The 27273-nt window shown below is 40.4% G+C and overlaps 1 protein-coding gene across 1 annotated transcript in view; it reads right to left on the reverse strand.

Annotated features, from left to right (window-relative positions):
- frem2b (FRAS1 related extracellular matrix 2b) overlaps positions 1–17600 on the reverse strand; it is a gene marked incomplete at both ends in the record, with an annotated part of 51154 nt that extends 33554 nt beyond the window's left edge. The window contains 2 exons of the mRNA XM_083984467.1: positions 11411–11500; positions 12590–17600. Of these exons, the coding sequence (XP_083840593.1) occupies positions 11411–11500; positions 12590–17600 (5101 nt within the window). The remainder of the gene's footprint in view (positions 1–11410; positions 11501–12589) is intronic.
- Between the last annotated feature and the right edge of the window lie 9673 nt (positions 17601–27273).

The following is a 27273-nucleotide window of genomic DNA, read 5'->3' on the forward strand; positions in this document are numbered from 1 at the left end:
GAATGTACTTAGTTTATGCTAAGCTACAATTACCAATAAGATCACAGTTTATGCAATTTAATTGGAGAGACTTAACAGTGAATCTTCAAATGTATAAGGCAGATATCTGAATAATTTACAGAATAATTCCACTGGCATTCAGACTGCAATAGATGTTTTGTCTGACCTTGCTCAAAAGGATGATGAGTATTGTACAGTATATGGTTTCTCTGTATGGGCAAGTAAATAAATCAATTAACCAACCTTGATTTTTGGAACCCATCCAAAAGAGGTATAAAAGTGGTTGCTGTGGGCTTTGCATGTTTCGATTGTGTAGGTGAGGTCAGACAAAGTATTCGTTGATTGCCCTTGTATGGCATTCCTGTCTGTCAAAGAGGATGCAGCCTCGAGTGTGTTAATTAACAGTCAGCCACACGGTTTAGAGAGCAAAAGCCTGAACTCTCAGTAACAGGAGAAACAACAACAAAAGGCTGAATTAGCAGCTGCAGGGCTTTCTTGGGCATTCGTGTTTAAAGGTCATTGTGGATTTAAAATCAAGAGTTTCTCACTCATTACCAGTCAGTTATGTACAGTATGAATACCCTGGAAGCCTGTAGGCCACAGTTACTGAAGCAGTCCTCTATGAAGTATGAATAAGGAGAAACCTTCAAAATATATTCAACAACTCAGCTGCAAGAGAATAACACACTGCACTTCCCTTCAGCTTATCTTGGAAAACAAACAAAAAAATTTCATGTCCTGTCAGACACTTCCTGACTTAAGAGATGAGCTCACAGAGACAAAGATCTGTCTCCGTCCCAGGGGCTGAAAAGCTTACATTGTTACGACAGCCTGTGTTAAATGTACATCAACTCTCCACTGCTGCTGGTGACTGAATTCAGAAGAAGAGAGACAGCAAAATAACAAGGGAAGCGTGAAAATGTGCAAGAAAACAAAGCAGCATAAGGATGCAGGATGAAGGGACTTGACAAAGAGAGGGGGGGTGCTTTTTCTTGACCCTTGAATGCACAGTGTTTGCTCTCTTGTCAGACCGAATAATGGTGGACTGTTTGCTGAAAGCAGCAGTGTGAGGCCATAGAATATAAAACCCAATCCCAGTCCCAGAGACCCATGAGCTCCATACTAATGGAGTCGGGTGTTTGTCAAGGCTGTTCTCAGGGCTGGTTTCATTTATAACAACATGTTTCAGCTGCATTTTCACAGTTGTTACTTGCAAATCCTCACATGTAATAGTCCCCCAAAAGCTGAGATGGTAATTCCTAAAGAAGTGTTAAATGACTCTTGGTCCTTTGTTTATGACTAGTGAAAAGGAGCCCTCAAGTAGAACTGCGCAAACCTGCATGTTAAAGATAAGCATGCAAGTCTGCATTCATGAAAAGACGGGAGAAAATATCTAAGGATTTAGTGTTGTTATTGTCTCTTCCCTGTAACACTGGACTGCAGATTAGTCTGAGCAGTGGAACAAACCCTGGGTTCAGGTATGTTAAGAGAAGATTACCTTTATGGATGTTTGCAAAAAATATATATATTTCATACACTCAAACTGCAAATATTATCCTCTGGATTTGAATAATTGCAAAAAAAATCTTGTGAATGTATTTGTCTCTCACATTGGAGAACGTGAGAGGTGTTATGATGCAAAACCTTTAGAAGCACTCTGCTTGTTGCAAGGTCATGAATTCTTCTTTTTTTTATATAGTGGTGGCCATGCAAATACCATTCAGCATTATTCCTCTGCACCTGGTTTATACACCATAAGGCTTTATATTATGTATCCAGTTACTCCTCACTTATGTACTGAAAATTTAGTAACTTTTAATCTGATCATTTAAATGTATCTTTTTAAATCTATCTTTTAAAAAAAGAAGAATGTGTCATTCACTGAATAAAATACAGCCTTCAAATTCACTGAGCAATCACTTGTGCAAAGCAAAACAAAGTTCATCGGCAAATAGTACTATTATTATAGGAAAGTATTGTTGTAGTATCGTAAGTATTAGATCATCTAAACTTGTCAACAGGAAACATGCATTGTAATGCTTAATGTTACTATTACAATCATTGCATTATTAGTTTTAAAAACATAACAATCTGTATAATCATATACATTAAAATATATAACATGTCAAATTTGGGTAACACCTATACAACAGGATGATTTATAAAGAGCTATTATATCTCATTATAGATTGTTAGAATTTACCTTTAGTTGCTTCTAATATATACTACTTAAGTAACCTGGCTGCAAACCAAATCTAACTCTAGGGACATTAAAAATCAGTGCAGGTCGCATGGCTTAAAATTTTAGATGTGTAGACCTTATCTATCCCATAGGGGGAATGCAGAAAGATACAATAATATAGGCTATGTATCACTATAATCTATTATATACATTAAACTGCTGCATCAAATACAAAAGTCAAAGTTTGAAATTAAAATCAAATCTCCAAAGCAACCAAATGAAAACCATTAGTGCCTAATACAAATTGCAAGTCATAGACCTACAGTAATCTAGAGGGGACAATGTTGAAATTTGTGACAGTATGAGAGAACAGCAGTGCTCACAGACTGAAGCTCAGTGATAAAGACAGGTAAAGTGAACAACTAGGGTATTTCCCAAGCAAACCTAACACTATGAAAATTACCACTAGATTAAATGTGTCAAAAACAATCAGCAAAAAGTAAACATCATGAGCTTCAAAAGCCTGCTCTCCCTCTGTGTCAGACACTATTGTGTTCAAAGCTAACACACAAAGAGGAACATACTGATGTAGGGCGCACAACACCTGGTCCCCCAAGGATGGAAGTAATACGGTGTGATAAGTATTTCTTATACACTGACAACCATTAGATCTGAAGGACAAAGGTTTAATGTCATGAGCAGATAAACATGAGAGGCATGTGGAATTTGCATTGCTGTCTACAGCTTCTATCTGTGACATTTTAACTCACGCACACTGAATGCCCTTTGAGGAAATGATCAACTCTCCTTTCAAGGTAAGTTAAGTGCAAATTAAATCTGTTAACTGAGCATCCCAGAGGTTTGAGTCCCAATAGGCCCTGATTCTTACTCTCAGTAATGGAACTGTATGTATTGAAAATACAGCACTTGCTTATGACTCACTGGCTGGTGATAACCTTTAAAGTATTACAGACCAGTTCTGTACTAATTGTAAATGTTTCAGCCAATTACTAGGGGATTTAAAGAGCTAAATGTGACGGCTATATCAGATTGTCCTGTCGTCTAGGCCTGCACCCCGTGGCCTTTCTTTGTTTCCCTCTTCTCTCTTTGCCTGCTAATATGTAACTCTTCACTCCAAGCTCATGTCCTGGAAAACCAAGATAAGCCCAGGCATGGTCGAGTTAATTTCAGGCAGAAAGACATTCCTTCTTATTCTTCATGGGGGGAAGGGTTGATGTGAGTTCTGGACATTTCCCCGGCTGTTCAAGAAATGTGTTGAAGTTGTGTGTTCATTTGTTTTTGTTTTTATACTCCACAAAGCACAAAAATAAACAAATAAGAATACAATTTGAAAATACAAATCACTGCAATAATTTATGCAACATACAAATATAACTTAAAAAACCTCAACACCTGCAATCTGCAGGTTGAAATAGAAACAGAGTTAGTTATTTGCTGCCTACGGTGCCGTCAAAAAGAGTCCAGATAACTATGATTGATTTACAGGGAGCTCTCTGCATTTTAAAACAAAATATGACCTGCTTTCACTTGCAGTGCCAGTCACTTGATGATAGCTCTTTTAAGGACTGCAACAGGAAACCGTTTTTTTTTTTTTAGCCCCTTGTTAAAAGTTGACTTCTCAGAGATGTGCTATAGATGCTTGAGGGGAACATGAAGTAAAAAGATGCGAATGTTCTCTGACTTAAATAACCACACAGTTTGAGACTGTCACATATTTTTAGAAATGTAGAGAAGTGGGATGCATACTTCGCATATGAGCCAGCGCCACTCTTTTTTTTTCACTCCTAATCAAGTCTATGGCAAGTATCAAAATAATTTCTATTCATATGTAGATGAGGCTCCATGCGAGGAGGGCTCACCTACTGCATTTGAGCCCTCACAACTTGTCAACACAGGCGCTGTTTAGAGAGAGAACTGCACATCAGCACATTCATGCCATCGCTACAGGCGACAGGAAGCAGCTTGACGCCTTGCCCCCATCAATACTGGGACCAACAGAGCACTTCTATCTTTCATCTCCTCTGACTGCTCTTCCCTCCCATTTCTCAACCAGATGAATTCTCATATCCTGCCGATCAGTCTCCTCTTATAGAGGGAAGCAGGTGGTGGAGGTGGTGGTGAGAAGGCGCTTGATCCACACACAGAATCCCCGAAGGGTTTCATCAGCACCTTTTATGTGATGAGAGCCCTGCATCTCTCAAGACACGCTCCTACCGCTTTCATAGGGAGCGTATGAAATGAAAACCTTCTCAAGAGACTTTGCTTCAAACTGTGTAACATTTTCAATTTCACTGTACTGTATATTATTTTCTTGGCATACTGAAATGCTGATAATATCAAAATGAAAGTAGCTGGTGTTTTCCAGGCCTACATGATAGCACTCTAATCAAAAGAGACAACAGCTTGAAATCAAAGATAAAGCAGTTATCAATTAAACTGTAGTTGATACCCTGCATCTTGATGTACCACTTTAGCAACGCCAGCTTCATCTCTGATTGTGCTATCAGGCAGCTGGCCCTGAAAAAGATAGACGATGGATGCTCTGTGTGTGGATGTTGGTGCATAAACCTGCACTGGGCTCCAATACTGAAACCAAGGCTCAGCTGGAGAGAGTTGTGACACTACAGCCTATGCCCAGCTGTCAGGGGCTTATTATGCAGAAGGGCTGAAAGGAGCAGCTCTAGCCCAGTGCTGGGATTCAGGGGCCAAAAACACATTATCCAGAGTGATTTTGCAAAATTGGGCAAAAGCTCTGCTCCTGTGAAAAAAAGATGTCACGGCAGCAGTCATAGCAGAGTTCCTGCTGTTTTTCTGGGAATGTCAGATTTGTCAAAACACACCCTTGTAAAACTGTTTGATATGTCGTAGCCAAAAATCAAACGAGACTAAAATGGAACACTCCCATGAGAAAGTAATGTTTTAATTTAGCTTTTACTAGTGAAAAGAGTGAAAAGAGACTCTTTTTGCTGAACATTTCAGTTTCCAGTGCCATTTTACACTTCACTTTCTTCAACTTCATCTTCCTCTGTTGTCCATGCTAGAAAGCTTAATGCTATTTTATACAAGTATTCACCAGGTTCTCTGGAGTTGATGGGAGTCCTGGCTGCCCTGCAACTGAAAACACAGACTTCAACCTGCACGCACTGTCCACAAAAGAGGGATTTTCTACGGAGTCAGTGCTTGAACAGCCTCAGTTCTGCTAGACTGATATCCTAAGGCAGGTATGACGACACATATCATCATCCAGGGAACAAGTCTGGGCCTGGGGTCTCTATACTTTTGGGAATTTGCTTTTGCTTTGTTAACCTTGGCTCCATGTACTTACTTTGGCAGTGTATTAAGAGGGAGGAAAGGTTTGATCCCACAGGGTTCCCCTTCTGTTTTCCAAAGGGAAATGAGGGCATGCCAGTGTGAAAGGGTCACAGAGGCTTATGCATGTTTGAGCTCAATTCTATACGGCATTTACAATCACTCACAGAATTAACAACATGTAAGATATTGCTTTTGCTCTTTGACATGATTATCTATAAAACATTTTTAGGGCCCGCTTTTTCTGTCCCAGCAGACAGTAGAGGATAATTTCACTTGCTGAGTAAATGTCTTTAGTGTTTACTCACTGTTTAGCAGTAATTTGCTATTGAGGAATAGAGGCATAAATCTGAGACACATTTGCTGATTACAAACCAACAAAAATGAGCTAAGGAGAAAAACCTTCACTGGCTAATTCAGTTGCAGTATAGCATGAGCCCTTGATAATGATTTTGTATTCTTTTTGTTTGAAGACTTACATAGAATGAAGTCTGTTAAATAACAAGAAATGTTTCATCCTCTCACCAATAAGAACAGGTTCTTCACTGGGTAGTCAGTGCAGCAATATCTAGATGCCTTTACTTTGGTAATCTCTGCTCTTCACACACATGAAAGGAAAATACGTTTTCAGATACACCTCATTATGATGTGTTCAATAGAGAAGACTGGTTTTGCATAATGAACATTTCAAATATAAATGCAATGCAGACCATCGAGAACATTAGGACTCAAAGTTAGAGACTGAGGACATAAGGGAGTAGTGCCACACAAATCACTCCCCATCTAAAACGATTAGCCTAAATCCTCTTTGTAATTCAGTTTTTCATCCCCAAGTGAAGCAGCTGTTACCCAGGAATAGCTCTGCAATCAACTCGCAGATGTTTAATCACATAACATTTTTCCATAACAATAAAATGACTACCTGATATTTTATTAGATGCAGCACAGATGGACTGTGAGGAAAACCAAACAACCTAAAATCTCTTTAAAAACACAACTGGACCGGCTATGTAATTTTTTGGAGCTTACAGTGTATTTTGTGTATGTTATGATTCATACCTTGGGTCCTAAAGATAAAGTGTAGGGGAGACAATTTCATTAATAACAGGATGGAAACACACAGTGAAACTGCAGACTCATCACCTGCACGGTGATGGGGATATTATAGCATGCAAAAAATCTACACTAACCTCACAACTGCATGTCAGTGCCTGTTCTGTTCTCTCTTATTTTAGCTGTGCTCTGGCACGCTATGGTAAAAAAGAAAAAAAAAAGATAATCTTACCTAACCTGGGATTAACAGGAGGGGAAACAGGGGAGATGGATTCAAGTATGCACTCAGTGTCACAAGCGATTACACACTGATAACACAGAAGATGTTGATTACCTACACAGCAGACAGGACTGCAGGCTGAAATGGTTTGGAGGATTTATTAAGGTCAAGGTTTTCACAGTGACCTGAACTTATCTTGTTATACACATAGCATAAAAAGAAACTAAACATGCCTGTTGAGGTGAGTACTGCAGACATGCAATTGAAAGTGGAGAAGAGAATTCAGGGGCTGCCATGTAAGAAAAAAAATGTTCTATTCAGAAACGGTATTATACACTGCGGACCCATTCCACTACAAATCTGAATTATTGATTTACATACTCAATGCACTTTACATACTAAACAACTCTCACTAGTCAAATGGGAAATCTAAGGAAAGGTTTGAATAGCTGTGCATTTTTAACCTTCAAAAGGAGCACATTTTTATGAACTGAACAATCAATGATCTTTTGGTGCCTCTTTGTAGTACAGACAAGAAAAAAAATAGATGGTTGTGAGTGCCTGGAATGAAAAACAAAGGCCACTGCAGAGCGTCTGTCAGTAGGAAGCATCCCTGATGCTGACTGACTGGCTGGAGGCAGACAAGGATTCAGCTCCACAAACAACTGCCTGGGAATGCCAGGGCTTGTGTGTGCTCAGGTAAGCCCACCTGAATGCACTCGGATCCTCAGGAGACAAGGGGAGGGATGGAGTCTGCTGAAACATGGCAATTAGCTGACGGGTGACAGGACAAGCCCCCTTCCCAACACACACACACACACACACACACACACACACACACTAATAGATATACAAGCATCCAGGTACCTATACTGTTCTAACCAAGGCACTGTCTAAGTAATTAAAGACTTTTTTTTAGTCCACACCTCTGTTCATGAATTTGCCGTCCAGGTGTGATATTTCTCCAAAACAGTAAACAGACACCCACAAATTAGTATGTGTAATTTCAGTTCTCTGTTATTACTCATTCAAAGCTTTGACAAGCTTGACAAATAGCAAGACACATGAGCGGCTCCAGGAAAATAAGCCTTGTGATCTCCTTTTTGGCAAAAGCACCTTAAATACAGCCATAAAGACATACGGTGGCAGCTTTCTGAAATGAAAAAGAAATTGGAGACAGAGGAGACGAATGACACATAGTCCCTTAATTACTCAAGGCAAACAATCTGCAGTATAATTTCTGAGTCATTTCAGTTTTATTCTGAAGTTTGCTGTACCACGGCAGACTCAAATAGCAGAGTTCAAGTCACATATTGAGAATCCTTTTGTTGTAACACACACTAATTAAAAATTATATGCATTTTGGGTTGTGGCCTAATTGCCATGTTGTTATTTGTAGCGAAACACCCATCTGCTGTCTGTATGTAGCCAAGTTAATTGAGTGAAACAGCACATTCTCATCAAGTCTAAATTACATAAGCATGATCTATCAACCTAAACAAAACAAGCAACAAGGAGTTTATCATCATTTCTCTTAGGTCTTTAAGAATTAAATATTGTGGGGGGAAAAAGCAAAGGTCATTATTGCAGCCAATATGTACAAAAATGGGTCATGTCCAACACAGATTCAAACCTGCATGGCTCAGAGCACACCATTTACTGTTAAAGTGACCCATCAAACAGCAGCAGCATCAGTGCCAAGAAGAATTCAGCCCTAGCAGCTCACTGTGAGCCAAGACTGTAGCTTGTACTGAGACAATCCTTTTATCAGACAAATTATGATCCAAGCTTCAACAACAACCTTGTAGTCAGGTGTCAAACTGTCACAAGTGTTTGGATAGATAGTAACGAGTGCTGTACTTTGCATTCAGTCCCCTTTGTAAAAACGATATACAGGAGTAGATGGGAGGAGTGGAAGATATATAGAGTAGAAGTTTGCGCCTTTCCCTGAAATTAGTACAAGTTGTAAGTGACTTTATTTTGGTATTGACAAAGGTATTATCCTTTAATAATCAGCTGTGTGATGCACTGATCCTAGTACAGTGAACTTACCCTGGTACAGAGGGAACAGATAATGCCAGATAAGGTGGATTCAGAAATTTTATTTATCTTGTTCCTCAACTTTGAAGATTTGCAACTAGTTGCCTGTCAGTTTCTTAGGAATAATGCATGGGCTTTGATGTAAAAAGCATTATATTTATGGTGCTGCTCTCTATATATTTGTACAATCTGGTGCAGATCCAGTTATCCTAATACATGACAGACTAGGATTGTCAGTTGGCAGTGTTGTACAGTGACAGCAATAAGTTGTTAAAGTAAATGATGCAAAATCTTGTTAAGTTTAATTTCACCCTCTAGGATGTGAAGGTCTTCTACTTTTTCTGTTTAACATTGTAAAAAAGTAGATCAGTGTCTTTGTGTGCTTAGTTCAAAAAAAGAATCAATATGAAGACCTAATTTTGGGCTACAGGACAATATAACACAACATAGCTGCAGCCATGGTTTACAGGGCTATTTGTAGGTTTTCACTGAATGTGGTTTCTTCTCAGATTGTGGGTGGTCGTGATTGTGACAAGAGCCAGCGAATTGCTATGGGAAAGTGAAGGGATGGGCTGAAACAGGCCAGAGTTAGCTAGTTAGCATGCTATCTTGAGTAGCAGGAAAGACGTGATAGAAGCAAGAGATAACATTGACCTTGCTTTCCACCACTTGGCAAGTAGGCTAAAGGAAACGATACTCAACTCCAAATTTGCTCTAGGCTGGTAAGCAAAGAGATATAAATGTTAATGTTGGTGATATAGCGACAGTAAGGAACAGCTCCTAAAAATTATACCTATTACTACTGTATATTACATTTGAATACAATATCCAGCATCCTGGAAAACATGGCTTCACAAGCACACAATCATCAGCAGGTGCATACATCAAACTACATGCACATTCACAGTTCATCACAGCTGTTCACACAAAACTCATTGAATCCCACTGAGCAGCTGTAACATGCAAAGTAACTTTTCACCCTAATAAAAAACTGCCAAATGCAGTTGGTAAATTTCCCAATGAACTTGAAGCAAGGAGGAGAATGTTTTCCACTGCTGAACATGACAGAGTGCAGCTGTGTGCCAGTGTACACCATTCAGCTCCTCCCCAGCACAACTGTTCAAAGAGCTGGAGGCTCTGTCTGGGGATTTAGGGCAGCCACCGGCACAGCTTAAATCTTATTTAAAAAATGTTCACTGACTGCCTCAGAGGCTGCAGTGTACTATGTGTTGACTTCTTATGGATGGGTCATCCAACAAGACTCTTTATTACTTTGTCAATCCACTGAGAGGCCACCAAATGTAATGTCAGACCATTGCAAATTTATGTTTTGTTTTGTTCAAGCACATAACTTTAATTGAGGACAGACTTAAGACATTAGCTGTTCGGAGGCCCCCTGTCAAGTCTAAAAGTGATGTAAAATATTATAGGAGGTGCTGAAAAAAATGAAACTAATTGCCAGTTTGGGGAAGATAATCTCTCAGTGTGGGGTATAAACATGCCAGCAAGCATCAAGCAAGTTAGAAAGAGAGAGAAAGTGACAGAGACAGACACCTGGAGGGATCCATGACAAACAACCCAACAGAAAAAGATAAAAGGACTGAACCTCACTCACCACCAGAGGAGCGCTGTATAGGCTCAACACTTGCTAGTAGCTCAAGAACAGTCATTCAGTATCACCTCCTGATATGTCGTTATCCCCTGCATTTTAGTCATCACTCACTACCGCATCATCCTACTATTGGCATTGATGTTAACTTATTATTCCACTAAAGCACCAGATTAGTCCCAGGTTGAGAATTGAGAAAATGTATAGGGAGGCCCAGTGAGGTGCTTGTGGGAAAAGAGGGCCCCTATTAGAGAGATCCTTTGTGCTCACTCATCACCGCTGAAGGGTAGCAGAAAGGACACACCGTCAGGCACACTGCTTCTGCTAATCGGCAACACTGGCATGATTGCCTCAAACCATTCATTTAGCCTGCGCCTGATTACATATCTACAGTAGGGGGAAGGCCTGTGCTAATTGTTCTACTAATTACTTACTTGCTAAATCAATGATTACTTTCTAGATCAAGATGCCCTGGCATAGAAAAAAACATGCAAAACATCAGTGATCATGTGTGTTGTGCTAAAACTCAGCACCTTACAGTAATGCACAGTGAAACTAACCTGACTTACGAAGATTAACAAGCATGGAAGCTCTGACAGTCAAATTTCTGGCATAGTCTTTGGTTAAATAACTAAAAAAAACTAACAGAGCACAACAGAAATAAAGTTATTTGTCTTCTTGACTTCTGCATACTTGTTTTTCTTATTTTCTCATAGTGAAATATGATACCATGTGGAATGATGGTTCTGGAACTCTCTCCCATCTGTGCACAAACTTTTTGCTTGGCTGAATTAGACCTATTATGAAGCACATGCAATCTTTCCATCTCCCTTCTCAGAGAAATGATAGAAGTAAAACTCCAAAAAGTGTGACAAAATGTAATATTTCAGCTTCAAGGTTCGGCATGACAAGAATTTAAAACTTAATGGTGTGAGGGGATACTTTCAAGAGGAGACATTTAAATAAAATAGCTTACCATTGTCTTCAATGGAAAAATAGAAGATGTCATTTGTAGCATTGTCACCATCCCTCAGAACATAGCAGATGCTCATGTCATTGATTTCCGCTGAAAAAGAGAGACATTTGCATAAATATGATATCCTGCTCATAAAAAATGCCATCATTTATTTAAATGACAAAGATGTGCCCAATTTGTCCCTGACAGATTATTTGCCAATAACTACTCATAAGCCACTCTTTAAGAACCAGAGAGAGGCTGTGATAAAATGTGCATGCTGCATAGTGTCTGGGGATCTGAAAGGAGAAACTGCCTGGTAACAAGGGTTATATATCTATTAGACTCCTGAATGACACTGAACATAAAGAATACCTTGACTCCCTGGGTTCCATCACAGTAGTCTGTTTGCCAGCCTAATAGTGGGGTGCTAAAAGCATTCTTTATAGCCTAGGATCTGGAAGACTGTGAAGTTTACAGCCCCTTCTATCTTCAGCATTTGATGTCAAAACACTTCCTTTCAAACAGACCAAAGCATGAGAATACATAGCCACAATTTTCAAATGCCCAGGAGATAGTGTCTTTATTTACCATCTGTTTACTCTTGTGAGAAGTCTTGAAATATTGAACAGGCCTCTTGGGGAAAGCATCTCAGTGACTCAGTGAAAAAAGAAAGGAATGTGACTGTACGCTGGTACTGCCAACCAGATAGTTATCACTGGTCAAGATCAAGACCAAGAACCCAAATTCTCTGTTGTAATTTATCTTCTGTAATGCTTGCCGGTTTGCTGTGAGCCAGGTTACACATTTGAAATATTTGTCTTCATGCTTGTCTTATGTTATATAATATTACCGCAACAATGTACAAATCACCATCCGTTCTTCACCCAAAGTGAAATACATGAGGCACTGTTTGAAAAATGCACTCCTCAATTGAAATCTGGTCAGCCCGAGGCACTGGCATACTTCATCTTTGTAAATAGACAGCCTCTTGTGTGAAAACAAAAACCTTTATATTTGAACTCAGCATTTTTCAGAGGGGAGTACATTTAGCAGAGTGAGTAAATGTAAAATGAGTTGAAGACTGGGCTCAAATAACCTGAGAACTAAATGCTCGTCTTAGGTGTAAGTATCTGCAGTATTTCAAATCTGACAGAATGTCACAGGATCACAAAGCTGTTTGAGATGTAGCTCTCTTACCTTGCGTGAAAGTGGTGATAGTGGCATTTCCTTTTCCGAGGTTGATCAGGTAGCCATGTTCTGGGGCAACGGTAATCCTAAAGGTCACAGATTTATGTACACTGTCTCTGTCCTCTGCTTTTAGAGTTTTACTGGTGATCACAAATCCCATATGTCCAGTCTCCAGAACTCGCAGTGTTGGTGCACCTTTATTCACCACAATCTGTGGTACCCCGTTATCCACTGGCAGGACAGCAATCTTCATTACTTGGGGCTTTCGAGTCTCAAATACAGTGTCAGGGAAGACAAAGAAGTCTGTGTGAGTGCCATCAGTGACAGTGAAGGAGAAGCTGTCCTCTGAACTCTCTGTGCCATCATGCTTGTAGCTGATCATGTTCTCATTCAGATCCTGCTTTGTGAAGGAGTTGACAGGCCTGGTGTTGTTAAAGAGCAGGCGACCATGAACCGGGATTTGAGTGACTGTGAACTTTAAGAGGCGGTCAACAGTGTCTCTGTCCTCCACTGTTAACTCAAACGGCGTAATCAGTTTGTTCGCTCCCTCAGTCACCACCAGGCCATGTACTGTCACCACAGGCTTTTTATTGTCCACGTCAGTGATGGAGACGCGGAAAGTGCGAAACACGGGGTTGTAGCCATCAGTCACCTCAAATTCAAAGCTGTCCATTTTCATCTCGTCGTCAGCGGTGTGAATGTAGTACACTTTGTTGCCAGCCAGCTGCAACTGTGTGAAGGATGAGATGGGCATCCCAGGTGTGTCTGTACACTCCAGGTGGCCTCTCATTGGAGCTCGGGTGATTGTGAAAACCAAGTGTTCATCTGGGCTGTTAAGGTCACTAGTGCTGAGTAGGTCTGTTGTCAGTGTGACCCTGCCACCCTCTTTTAGGGATACACCTTTACTGACCACATCTGGGAAAACCATGTCAATGCCACCCACTGTTACATAGAAGTACCTGTCAATCAAAGGGTTGATGCCATCTGTCACATCAAATTTGATGAGGTCTCGGATCCCCTCTTGCCCGTTATGAATGTACAAAATCAAACCCTGATCCACTTCATTCTGTGTGAAGTTCATTCCCAGTGTGATATTTTGCAGCGTTCCAGAGGTCAATGTTCTCTGTAAATACCCCTGACTCGGCCCATATCGAATAATATAAGATAGCATGCTGTCCTCAGAGTCCAGGTCAGTTGCTTTCAAAACATTGCTGTTTATGACTTTCACATCACCTATCTCAATTTCTAGGCCATCATTGATTGCCATCCTTGGGGTTTCGTCGTCCACAGGGATAATCATAACTATTACTGTTTTCTCTACACTGAACTTTCCATCTGTAAGAACAATATCAAAGCTGTCCTCTGTGGTTTCTGAGTCATCATGTTCATACACGATGCTGGACACCTCTCTGATCTGATCCAAGGTGAAGTTAAAGACAGGGACAGTGCCAGTGGTGAGCTGATTGAGAATAAATCCATGCTTGGGGGGTTTGGTGATAACGAATGTGAGCTGATCAGGGGGGAGATCTGCATCAGCACCATTCAGAATGGGAGTATCAATGACTATGTTCATGCCCTCCATAACCACAAACTCTCGCATGTAAATCTCAGGCTTTTCATCATTAGAGGGGATTATGGAGATAGGGAAAAAGTGCCTTTCAGAGAAATTGATGCCATCAGAGCATCTGAATGTAAACCTGTCCTCCACTGGCTCAACTCCTTTGTGAATGCTTTGAACATAGTAAATGTGATTCTGTCTGATATCCTTGATGGTGAAAGCACTAATGGCTGTCCCAGACCGGGATTTCTCTGAGCCGGGAGCTGGGGAGATATTTTCCACATACCCTGAAGTCGGCTGCACAATGATTGTACAAAGGAGGTCGTCGCTTGGGGTGTCAACATCATCAGCGCTTATATGAAGAATTTGAATGACATTCTTCTCCCCCTCAACAACAGTGAACTGTGGCCCCACAAAGACCTCTGGAGCCTGGCTGTCCAATGGGAGAATAGTTACATGCACTCTAACACCTGTGATCTTATTTCCTCCAACAGTCCATTCATCAGACATGTCTGTCAAAGTTAGATTGAAAAAATCCTCTTTTGTGATCAAGCCTACCTCCCCACTGGTATGAGCATATACCACAAAACCGTTAATGATATCAGCTTGGGTGAATGTAGCAGAAGGAACACCTCTCACCAGGATTTCACCTGATGATGGCGGGTCCTCAACAATGAAGGTCAAACGAAGGTCATCTGTGTCTTCATCTCTTCCCTGAATGACATTACTCGTTATCTCCGTTGCTCCATTTTCCAGTACATCTATGTAGGAGCCAATTGTGCCGGCTGGGAGACTGATGGTTGGAATCTCATCATCAATTGGCTTTACTGTTATCTTTATGGTGATTGGGACGATATGGACCCCATCGCTGACATCTATTTGTATAGAATCAACTGTTGATTCATCCCCATTATGGATGTATGAAATTCTTCCGTTTGCAATATCCTCTAAGCTGAAAGTATCCCCTTTTGTCATGTCAGTGAATGTGAACTGGATCTGGCCATGCAGCGGTGGCTGAGTAATAGTGAAGATTATCTGTTTGCTATCTGTGTCTGTGTCTGAGGTGTCCAGCTCAGCACTTGTTATGATATGTGTGCCTCGTTCAAGCACCGTAAACCCAGAGTTGGTTATCTGAGGCGGCTTGTTGTCCACTGGCTTTAAAAATATAATGAAAGCTCCCTCTACACTATTTCCAGAAGCATCCTCCACAGCATACCTAAACTGCAAAACATGAGTGGTGATTCCAAGCTCAAGATCAGGTGGTTTATATGCGATTTTATGGTGGTTCATTTGTGCCTGAGTGAAAGTTGTGACCTCAGTGTTAGGCTTTTCCGTTAACACCAGAGCTCCCAATATAACAGGGCTATTCTCATCAGTGTCCGTCGGTGGCTCGATGACTGTGTATTTGAGATCCCGATCCTCTGAGTCGAGGTCAGTGTAGCGGAGGAATTTTTTTCGGAAGTAGGTGAGCTGATACTCGTGCACTGTCATTTGCAGAGTGGTGCCAGGGTACAGTTCAGGTGGGAGGTCATCTACAGGGAGAATTTTGATAATAAATGAGCTTTCACCTGATTGGTTTGGTGGGTCATTGTCGTCCTGAACTCTAAAAACAAACTGATCCATTACTGTGCTGGTGCTGTGGGGCCCAATGTGCTTGTAAAACAGTTTACCATCAGTAATATCCTGCTGCAGCCATTCAGTCACTACTTTCTCATAAATTTCATCCTCTGTATTAAACTTCCAGGTGGATGGGTCCTCTGGGGCCTCAGATTGACGCAGCAGCACCTGCCCTATAGTGGAAAAGGGAGGCTCTATCGTGAATTTTATTGTAGAATCCTCTGAGTCGATGTCTGCTGCACTGAGCATAAGTGAGGAGATTGGCATCATTTGATTTTTAAACAAAACCAAACCAGTGTTGGCATTGATTATGGGAGGCTCATCATCAGTTGGCACAACAGTGATGGGAAACAGAAACTCTACCTCATTTGAGCCATCTGTCATTCTGAAAATAATATTATCACTGTATGTGTCACTTCCATCATGTTGATAGATGACTACTCCTGCGTCTAGGTCAGCTGGGGTGAAAAATTTCTTCCTCGCGCCCAGAACAGTTAACTCTCCATGCCTCAGCCCATCAATAACAGTGATTCTGACTTTGTCTAAATTGTCCTCATCGCTGATTTCTAGATTCTGTGAACTGGACAGAGGCCTGGACTGACCCTCATACAGTAACTGACCAGTATTCCTAGTCACCACAGGGGCCAACGTGTTCATAGGCTTAACAACAATCATGAAAGCAAAAGGGTCTGACACAGCCCCCTCTGTGTCCACAACCTCAAACTCAATCTGGAAAATCCTCTCAGTGTCTGAATCCACAGTGGGGGGTTTGTAGGCGATTTTCAAGTCTTTGAGGTCTCCCTGGTAAAATGAGGTTATTGGTAAATTCCTATCATCTGTGCTCACTATGTAGCCCTCCTCAAAGGACAGGGGGGATGTGATGTTGAAAATTAATTCGTCAGGATAAGACTCAACATCCTCTGCCGCCAGCATATCCATGGTTATCGCTGTCATTACAAACTGGTCTACTTCCATCATCATCATTGCAACAAAGCTGGGTTTAGGGGCTGTGTTCTCCTCTCCCTCCTTAATCCTGACCAGAATTTGGAAAAATTCCTGCTTGACCAAATTTCCCTCTTTGTCATGTAACTCCACAATCATTGGAATGTAATCTCTGTTTGGTGATTTTAAAGCAAAAGTATGCTGATAACGGATGTTCATTGTAATGAATTCATCACAGTCCACCATTGTTCCAAGGCTGTCCTCATCCACAAGTTTTCCATACCTGGGTAGCACGCTGCCACTGGAGAGAGGGGCTATTTTGCATTGCTGTGCACTTCTATCATAGCTGAATTCTAATATTTTTCTATCAATGGGGTTACTGGTGCTGAGCAGTTTCTCTACAGTGAGTGGCATGTTTTTGGTCAGCACTTCAAGCTGTGTGAAAATGACTTCCACCTCCATCATAAAAGGTATTATAATGGTATCCGTTTGGGTGTCATACCTGAGTTGCAATCTCACTCTATCCCTCGGAGGACTCCTAGAGCCAAAGTGAGAATACTTCACGTCGTTGGGGCCAAATTCACACGGAAACTTTTTCGGAGACAGATGTCCAGGCCTTTGAGACAAGGGATCATTGTCCAGGACTGTTATGCTGCATCTATCACCAGGCTGAACTTGGATAACCAAATCGTTGATAGGATCGATGAAGACTGATCTCCCGAAAGGCACGCGGATCCCATTATTGGCAACCAATATCGTGTCTTCTGTCAGCTCGGACCTCAAGGCGTAGGATAATCCATAGCTGTCAAAAACCTGTGCAACTGCATCACCTGTCAGAATCACCGCGAGTAGAATCAAAGCAGCGCCGGTCCCGTGCAGATGCGAGGGAATAATCCAAGCCATTTGTAGTGTGGAACCGCAGAGGAGATACGTTGAACTTTGAACATAAAACCTTGTTTATCTAAGTACGGCAGTTAAAGTTGCAAGAATATAAAACCGGAGTTGGATAATATCACGCGCATGTGGGCACCGAGGTGCACCATTCTCCCACAGCAGCTGTACACTGATAACCTAAACTTCATACTCCTGCTTTGTTAGAGTAAGGAGAGTTACGCCCTCCTCTCCGCCGATTGGTTAATATCTCCGCAGGAATGCGTTTGTCACATTTTAAATGGACGTGGCTTGTGTCATTCTGGCCAGACAAAACGATTCCGCGTGGGTTGGACCTCATCAGGTTGGATAAGATGTGAAAAAGAAATGAATAAGGTAATGTTTAGGTATGGGCATGACTTACAGCCTGCAGTACGGCGACTAATGGAAATGATAAAGTATGCAAAGCATTGCATTGCTGTAATTGGGGCTATTCAATCACTCTACACTATTCTTAACAACGAGGGAAATCAACTAGAAGTAGTAGCTACAGATGTATAGGCGTCTTCATGAGATGATATCCTGATTTGGGAAAAGCTTTGTCTCCCTCTCGTGGTTCATGCTGCTGAGGGGGGTGGGTTGCTCTGCACACACACACTATCACAGAGAAAAACACGGACTCCGATGTAATTTTCCATCTTCTTTTCCTGATAAAAATCAATTTTGACATAGGATAAGGGTTCATTATACTGTATGAATCTGTCACTGTTAATAAGGTGTGGATGTTTTTGACAAGTTACACACAATGGAAAGGAGTCACTGTAATTGCTTGTTAATGTGCACTGAATACAAACCAGAGCTGATGGAGAGGCAGCAGTGCAAGAATTTGACTGTGTCCACTGTCATGTAATACAGCCAATGCATGTGGCCAAAATGCAGCTTGTGCTCTGCTCTCAACACATTTTACCCGACAAAATAGCCACACGATTGACTCTTAGGCATGACTTAAAAGTTCCATTTATTGGAGTCATGTAGTCATGTAGTGTCCTGCATGCTATGCCAGTCTCTCAGCACACGGGTCCTCCAGGTGTCAGTGCTTTCACGAGCAGAGCATTCTCCTCTGGCTCCTGACAAGCCCAGTCATGATCTGGCCTCTCTCTGCACCATTTATCTGGAACCAGTGTTGATTAAAAGGACACCCATACAGACACTGAGCAGCACAGCAGAACAGGCCAAAATGACTCAATTATATTAACAGTTGGTTTGATTTTGGCACAGAGAGCACTACTGCACATCAGACTAGAGTCAGAGACCTTTTAGAATAGGTTAAGATATGCACTGACAATATTGGTACATTAGGTCATAGCTGTTTTCACTTCTACATAAAATGTAGAGATACTGAGAGAGAAAATCATCTTGATTTCTCTAACACAATTATGTTATTCATTGTACATCGCTCTAGACACATCTGCTCTATGTGTTAAATCTACCTTCAAAGCCTTTGTATTACACACATATGCTCCCATGTCAATGATCCTGCACATTGAGCTTTATATTGCCTGGAAGAATTTGACTTCAGCAGCCTCCTCTGATCCATTTAAGTTGATTTTCATTCCATCCACATGCTCTTGGGTGCAGCCTTTGTGTCTGCACCTACCTATTGTTGAGCATTAATGACATACAAACTGTCTCACAGCTGGCATGTGTTGGAAATCAGTACAGAGTAGCTGCCATAACAAACCATGCAGTTGAGCTGCACTGGACACTGTTGACAGAGTCCAATTATAAATATAGCCAAGTAAACTGCAAGGCAAAGTCCCCAGGCCTTGACAGCTCCTAGTTACAAGAGAAAATGAAAAAGAAGATGAATAGAACTTTCTGACAGCAGCGATGGCAGAGAGGGAATTGAATCATACCCAAACCTTCAGGCTTATTTTTGAGGCGAGGGGAAATTTGATGATATTCTGTCATATCACATTTATGTCAAATTTATTGTAAGTGACCAATAATTCTTAGAAGATGGAACTGTCTGTCTTATAAAGGAAGTGAAGATCCCAGTCGCACTCCTGATGTACAGGTGATTTATTGCAGGGCAAAGATACATGTGATGCAGATGGAATTTAGACTGAAGTGTTACAATTCAGTTCCCTATTGTGTACCATTGTTTATTAGAACTGCAATAGATGATTTTGGTTGCTGAGTACTGACAGGGCTAAGTATTCTAAGCGGTTCAGGAGCTGTTCTAGTTTTTCACTGTGGCTGTTAGCGCCCACAAACTCCATTTGTTTTGCTTTGCGGTGACACCAGTGACAGTTAAATGTGCATATCACCGCAGTTTGAAGATAACACTTATGTTTGAAGAAAACAAAACAAAAAATAGATTTACATTACATGCATTCATAATTTGAAAATATCATGTTCTGCCAGCATGACTAACTTTCAATTTCCTCTCAGCCTTGTTAACACCAGACACATTCACCAACAGGTCAAACACTGGGGGGCTTACATTCCCTGCTGTCAGTGGCACCACTGTTATTGTAACAGTGTTAGCAGAGATATACATCATGTTAGGCGCCTCAAGCTCTAAGAAGTGACATCACCAAGTCAACCTGATACATGGATAATGAGGTGATGCAGGATGAGCCATCTGTGTGTTCAGTCTGAGTTCAAGTGTCAACCCAGACCAACTCTTTACAACTGTTGTTTTGTTTTTCTATCTGTTTATTGTCTTAATAAGAATTGATCACATTCTTTTCTTCAGTAATATTCCTCTAATATTATTTTTGGCTGACTTTGGCACTAAGAAACAAACCTGATGTGATCTGCTTGTGTCAAATAAACCAATAAATAACAAGCAAATGTAATTTTTAATGGCAGGCACTCTCTCTGGCAAGAATATGAATTTAGACAATATCTCAAACCAATTTCAATTAATTTGCCACATAATGCAAAGCTGCACAAAATCAATCTCGTTATTATTAATAATATCACCATTCTATCTACACATTGTGACAGCAGTGCCTCTCCCTTGCTAGAAATTGTCTTCATAATTGTCTAATTTTGTGTTGCCACAGTGTTTGTCTCTGTGTTGCTAAAGTGACTCTGCTCTAGCAATTGCTTGGGCTTAACAGGTCTTTTTTTGTTGGTGGTTATTCCCTAGAGACAATACAACCACGACCTCACTGATCTCATTAAGGCTATTTTAGTTCATTACGTATCTGTCAGGGACAATTCTTTTGATGGTTGAAGCTGAAATGGTGGCAGCTGCTACTCCAAAGTCCTCCCCTTATGAAAGTAAATTGTGTAACGTATATGGAAATACAATGTATAGAAAACAAGCACCCAAATCCATCTTCCTTAGCTCGTGTGACTCTTGGGATACTACAGAACTAAAAAGGCAGCGGGACCTAGTCAACTTTAATTATGCTCTTTATTTGTGCACAAATTCCCCGGCTGTATGTGGATCCATCTATTACTGTAAGACTATAACATATGGCCAGGGCAATCATACTGCTTAAGTCAAATTAGGTTTATTTACAGCATGCATTTAACAAATAGGCTCCTCGCAAAGGGCCTCACAGAAAACAAAGCAGACAAAAATAGATGAACTCCAAGGATAAGAATGGGTGTGTGTGTGTGTGTGTGTGTGTGTGTGTGTGTGTGTGTGTGTGTGTGTGTGTGTGTGTGTGTGTGTGTGTGTGTGTGTGTGTGTGTGGCACTTCAGCCTCTGGTCACATTATACTGACCTCCACTCAAAGCAGGGCATAACCTCAGACTTAAAAAATGCAACAGCATAACCACAGAATGAAATGAAGAGTGTTGCTATACTGTGACTGACGTACTGGCATTAAGCAGAACAATAAGCACCAACCTCTGTCTCCTTATTTCAAACCTCAAAAACGGTCAACTTTGTATAATATGAAAATTGTTTGTTGTTGAAATAGAAATTCAGAAACCTAAAGGCTCACAGATGCCTCTTCATTTAAATCCTGTCACACCCAAAACAGGAAAGATAATAATGTATTTAATACAGTCTGTCTCCAAAATAGCATATGCATGTACATCATCTTATGATAATCTATTGCTAAATGTAGATTTTAATTATTGTGGCAATAACAGTCTTTCTCGGCACAGTGGGAAAACAGCATGACACAAGTAAGGGGCTTTAGATCAAAAGGCATACATCAATTTAGTTAGAAACATCCATAGTCTGCAACAACCTATAAACAAGTGCAGTAACTCTCTGTGCTTGTACCAAATCAAAGTTTCTGTCTGTGTGAACAATTAATTGCTTGCACTCTTGTAAGGACACCATGTTACAGAGGGATTTTAATGAAGTACGATGTGTAATGCTGTGCCCAAAAGCCTCTGACAGTGCAAAAGCAATTGTTGGGGCACCAGGGCACTGTCAAAACTGCCTTAATTATATTCTAACTAACCTGACTGATACGGTGGCAGTTAAGGACAACGGCAGACATTTGACCATTCATCCGTAACTGGAAACTGTGTCTTTGACTTCAGACTTTCATATGTTATTAAAAACTCAAAATCGTGGGCTTCCTGTGGAGGTGTGTTCGCCTGCAGGCCAAAGGTTACATCATTTAATCGGATTGCCGCCAGAGACCCCACAGGCCTTCCTTCTCCTGATGAGTTTTAAAGCTGAGGGGCACTTAACATGTATGCCCACCCTGCGGGCTGAACTCATTTATACTGTGCAAAAAGAAAGAGAAATGAGAATTCACCAGGTGGGAGTCACTGTGTGATATCTGCACATTGTCACATCATCAGCAGGAAAAGTAATTATGTGATCTCAGACGCAATTATTACGAAACAAAAGTTGAAATTGGGTAACATTTGACCTACTGCAATGACCGGAATGAATTTCAGAAAATCCAAAAATAGTACAACAAAAACAATTCACCTCTAGACCAAATGTCTCCATTAAATTTAAGGATCTTGTGTGTTGTAGCTGTGCACGTTAGCCTCTATTTTCTACTGTATCTGTGTGTTGTGTTTTATTTTTCCTTGAGTTTCCAGTTTCTGCTGAGCAGAAGACATTCTTGTTCTTCTCTGATCTAAAGTTGGGGACTAACTCAGCAACAACATCATCTAGCTGAAACACAGTACATTCACTAGATGCTCATGAAAAATCTGCACACACTGCACATGTGGGGACAATAATGCTTTCTCTTGGACTGTGTTTCACTGTTATCATTATGTTATCATTAAGATTTATTTTCTACAAAAAGAACCAAGCCCATTTTTGTTGGATTAACTTTGACATTTACCGCCACAGAGTGACTGTCTGTGTGGGTGCCTATTGTTCCAGCATTCTGGGGAATGTCTCAAATATTTCTAAGTCTCCCTGCCAAGCTGTAATTGACTTAATCTTTCCATTAGCCCCGAGTCACCAAAGTCAGCTGTCATCTGTTAGAGTTAACTGTTGTAACAAGGTGCTTTTTATGCTTCATGATAGATTTGAGTTTTAGCTTTGAGACATAAGAGTGATTTTTAACCCCCTTACGCCCCCCATACTTGAACACTACACAAACACACACACACACATGCACACACACACCTCCCCTGCTGACAACTCTAATAAGCCCCAGCACACAAACCGACAAAGTCTTGGCCATTTTGGTCAGGTGATGGGGTGTTGATGATCTCGTTGAGTTTAGTAAATACCCCTGTAGACAGACATAAACAGAACCTATAACCTCCACGCATCATCACCTCTCCACAGGTAGCAAGCACAGATGACAAATCCCTGCAATGTTTGGAAACAGTCATAATCATGCTTATACTGCCTTTTTGGTGGAGGTACAATTTTCACTCAAGTTCATTGGTTTGTCACATAAAAAATACACAGTAAAAATACTGAGCAGTTCAGTGAAGGAATGAGGCATGTGCTAGAGAGAGACCTATTTACTTTTGATGCAGACCCAGTCAAATTGATTTTTTCATTAATTTCTTTAAAACTGCAGGAGAGAGAATTTGTGAAATTTCTCAAGAAATAATGTATGGATCGTATAGGTTTTTGTGTTTTATCCATCCATGTATCAATCCATTGTCTACCCTGCTGTCCATACAGGGTCATGGGAGGGCTGGAGCCAGTCCCATCTGACATACTGTAGGGCAAGGGTGGGGTACTCTACCACAGGCCCGACATAGAGGTGGTCAGTGCACACACTCACAGCTATAGACAATTTATAGTCTCCAATTCACCAATTGTGCATTTCTTTTGACTGAGGGGGGAAGCTGGAGAACTTGGAGAGAACCCATGCAGGCACAGGGAGAACATACAATCTCCACACAGAAAGTCTCCTGAACTGGGACTCGAAACCAAAACCCTTTTGTGTTTTTGAATAATAAATACTTCCTATGTACTGTACATACTATGTAATCTGGATACTTTTCTCTTTATTTTTATTATAAAAGATGACAGACATGTTTGCTTGGTGGAGCTGTGCCCTCTACTGAGTGCCATTTCAGTGTTACAAAAGCAAGACCCTAAAGATTTGCTGTGACAACAGCTGTGAATATCCTGTATAATATACTTCACTGCCACAACCAGAAGATGGCAGGCAACATCAAATTATACAGTACATATTAGTTGTTGCAAAGTTTAAACTTTAGAGGTTTCCGTTATAGATTTTAATAAATAATATATTATATAAGTTGCAAAAAATGTTAAGTCTGACTTTGCTGTGTTTACTTAGCAATGAATTCAATATGAGGCAGGTAGTAAATATAGAATTAAAGTATTAGTTTAAAGCCACTTTGAATTATAGAGTAACACATTTTCAACCATTCAAAGTATACAATGTCCTGGTGAGATCTGTGGGAATAGTAACCATTATTACAGTAAACACTGTTGCCTTACCTATAGATGAAATTTCCATATGTGTTCAGTTTGGTTCAGCTGGTTGAGCTATGTTCTGTAGTCTTTGTTGCTGTCTCACTTCTGAACAACCGGCCGGTCTAATTAGTTCAAGACCTTATCTAATGACTTGAATTTCTGCTGCCAGCTTGATTATTGCATCAGTGTTCATTTTTAGAAGCATGGTTGAAATCTGGCCCATACATCTAATTGGCACAGGGCTGGACTGCACTGTGAAATGAGTTCTATACCTCCAAAGTAAAGAATAATGACCTCCTGTGCAATCAAACCAGCCATGTGTGATGCAAAATGCTCACCTCTGAAAAATAATTGAAGCATGCATTTACAGTAGCTCAAATGAGTGTCCACAAAGCCAGTTACATACATAATGATTTTACATCATTTGCAACACAGACTTTATTAGTGTTTGCAAACACATGCTGTTGAATGGCTACAATGTAGCAACAATGTTTAGTTGGGAGAAGTTACTGAATAAGTAATATCTTACAAACCCTATACAGTGGGGAAAATAAGTATTTGATCTCCTGCTGATTTTTGTCCTCATTTGACTTGATCAAATGGAAAATTTGTCGCACTTATTAATTCTGGATGGGTTTTTTTGTTGTTGTTTTTTTGTATATACAGTATGTATATATCCTGTCCCTCTCTGAAAAATTTATTTACCATAAAAACTAGACCACCCATTTTTTTTGTATAGGGAGCAAACTTAAAATCAGCAGTGGATCAAATACTTATTTTTCCCACTGTACATCCACAGACAAAATAAATACAAAAGCCCCCAAATGTATTTTAACTGGTGGCAGCCAGAAACCTGATCTAAAGTTTACTGAGAATTCACATACTTTTTTGGAAATGTACTGCAGTTTTCATTTTTTATCATACAAAAACATAAACCCCAAGTGTTTGCACATTAAAATGAAAGTCATTGCATACTTAATAAAAGTGAGAGCAGTAATCAACATGCCAGGAAATGGGTCAGAGGACTCTTTGGCAACAGCAAACATCATTAACAAACATTTGGCCCAGATTTTCTTACCCTCACTGAACATAAACCTTTGTAGGAAGTTTATTCGCTTCTCAAACAGCTTCCCCGTTATTCAACAGGAATCCTCTTAGGGAATGTTATTCCCTGACAGGGAAAAGAGTCAGTGGTTTTTCCAGGTCCCAAGATGCCACCAAAAAGCAGATAAGACAGGCAGGGTAACAGAAAGAGAGTAATAAGAAATGCCTTTAATAATCTGGTGTCTTTAAAAATGTGTGCAGCAGATGAGGCACATTAGTATTTTGGCAGAGAAGGAAATATCTCTATGCCCTCTAGTGGCAAGTTTGTTTTGTAATTCACTAAGTCAATTACATTGTCATTATTTATAGCAGGATTATATTTTTGACTGTGCATGTTTGCAAACAGCATCATAAAACATTGATTACTTCCGTGTTGTTTAGGGCTGGTACATTAATTTAACAGCTGTCAATCAGAATGATATTAAGTTTCCATCCAGAGTGTTGAATTTTGTGACTGCATGGGATTGTATTTGGCTCAGGGGTTGTGTCTGTAAAACAATTCTCATTATGTACATACTAACAGAGCCAGTCTCCATGTATCAAAAGCTTAAAATAACATAATAATTCATTAATTTTGTATAGCGCTTTTACAGTGACCCAAAGACGCTTTACAGATGCAGTAAAATACATACATAGTACATGAGGCACAAAAAAAAAAAAACGTGTGGGTAGGGGAGGTTGAATGCTTGGGTGAAAAGGAAAGACATAATGCTTTACCACAGAGGCCCAACATAGAGAAAATTAACAGTTATAAGCCATGACTGTATTTCAATTTATCAGGTCAAGGATAAGAGTCTGGTGTCACCTCTGTTTTTCATTGGCTCTCACTGCAAATAAGAAATAAAAACATTTGTTCATTAATTTTCCTAGAGGGTGCAGTTTGCAGTATGGAGTCTCATTACATAATACTTCACTTTGGCAGTGGAGTAAATCAAACTTTTAAAATGCCTATAGCCTACATGTCCACAGTTCAAACCTGCAAAGTGTTTGTTTGGATCAGGCTGAACACAATACCTCTACAGTATTTAGGATTCTGGTGTGTGGAGTCAGGTTGGTGAGGAAATTCAACTCACTTGGTCTGACTACTCAAACTGTTTCACAGTCATGAGGCTCCTCCTCGACCCAGTCACCTGGTTGTCTGTCTTGGTTAGATTTAGTTTTATTTCCAGCAACATTATATTGTCATCTCATCAAATTTGGCATACAGCATCCCTGTATGTTTCAGATCAGCTCTCAATTTATATCAGATTGTCCTTTCTTATGCCAGGGTTTGGCTAGGCATAATATGCTTCATAGATCTGTTGTTACTGTGCAGAACATGTTGGGCTAATCAGAGCCATTTGGTGCAGCTGTGTAAGTCCATGACACCCCATGACCATCTTAAAACTGCAAAAGGGTCTGTGAGCCATTCATAGTGTATTTGAAAGATGCAATAAAATACTGTTTCTGTTCATATTCTCTCAGTACTGCTAGATAAGATGGTGCTGGAATAATTGCCAGATGGCTTTTCAGATGTTTTGGGATGAGTGCAATGTGATCAAATCTGCAGTGATGATAATAATGACCACGAGTCCTGTAAGTGAGAAATAATGTTGATCCGAGGGGAGGAACATTTATCTCATGCAATGTCCTCTAACACACACAGGATCTGACAAAATCACACAAAAGCACACACATCTCAAAATGTGCTAATTACAATGACTAGGCATGACAGGAGCAAATACCCAATGTAACCTTGTGATT

This window comes from Trachurus trachurus, assembly GCF_905171665.1.
Source record: "Trachurus trachurus genome assembly, chromosome: 13".
NCBI lineage: Eukaryota > Metazoa > Chordata > Actinopteri > Carangiformes > Carangidae > Trachurus > Trachurus trachurus.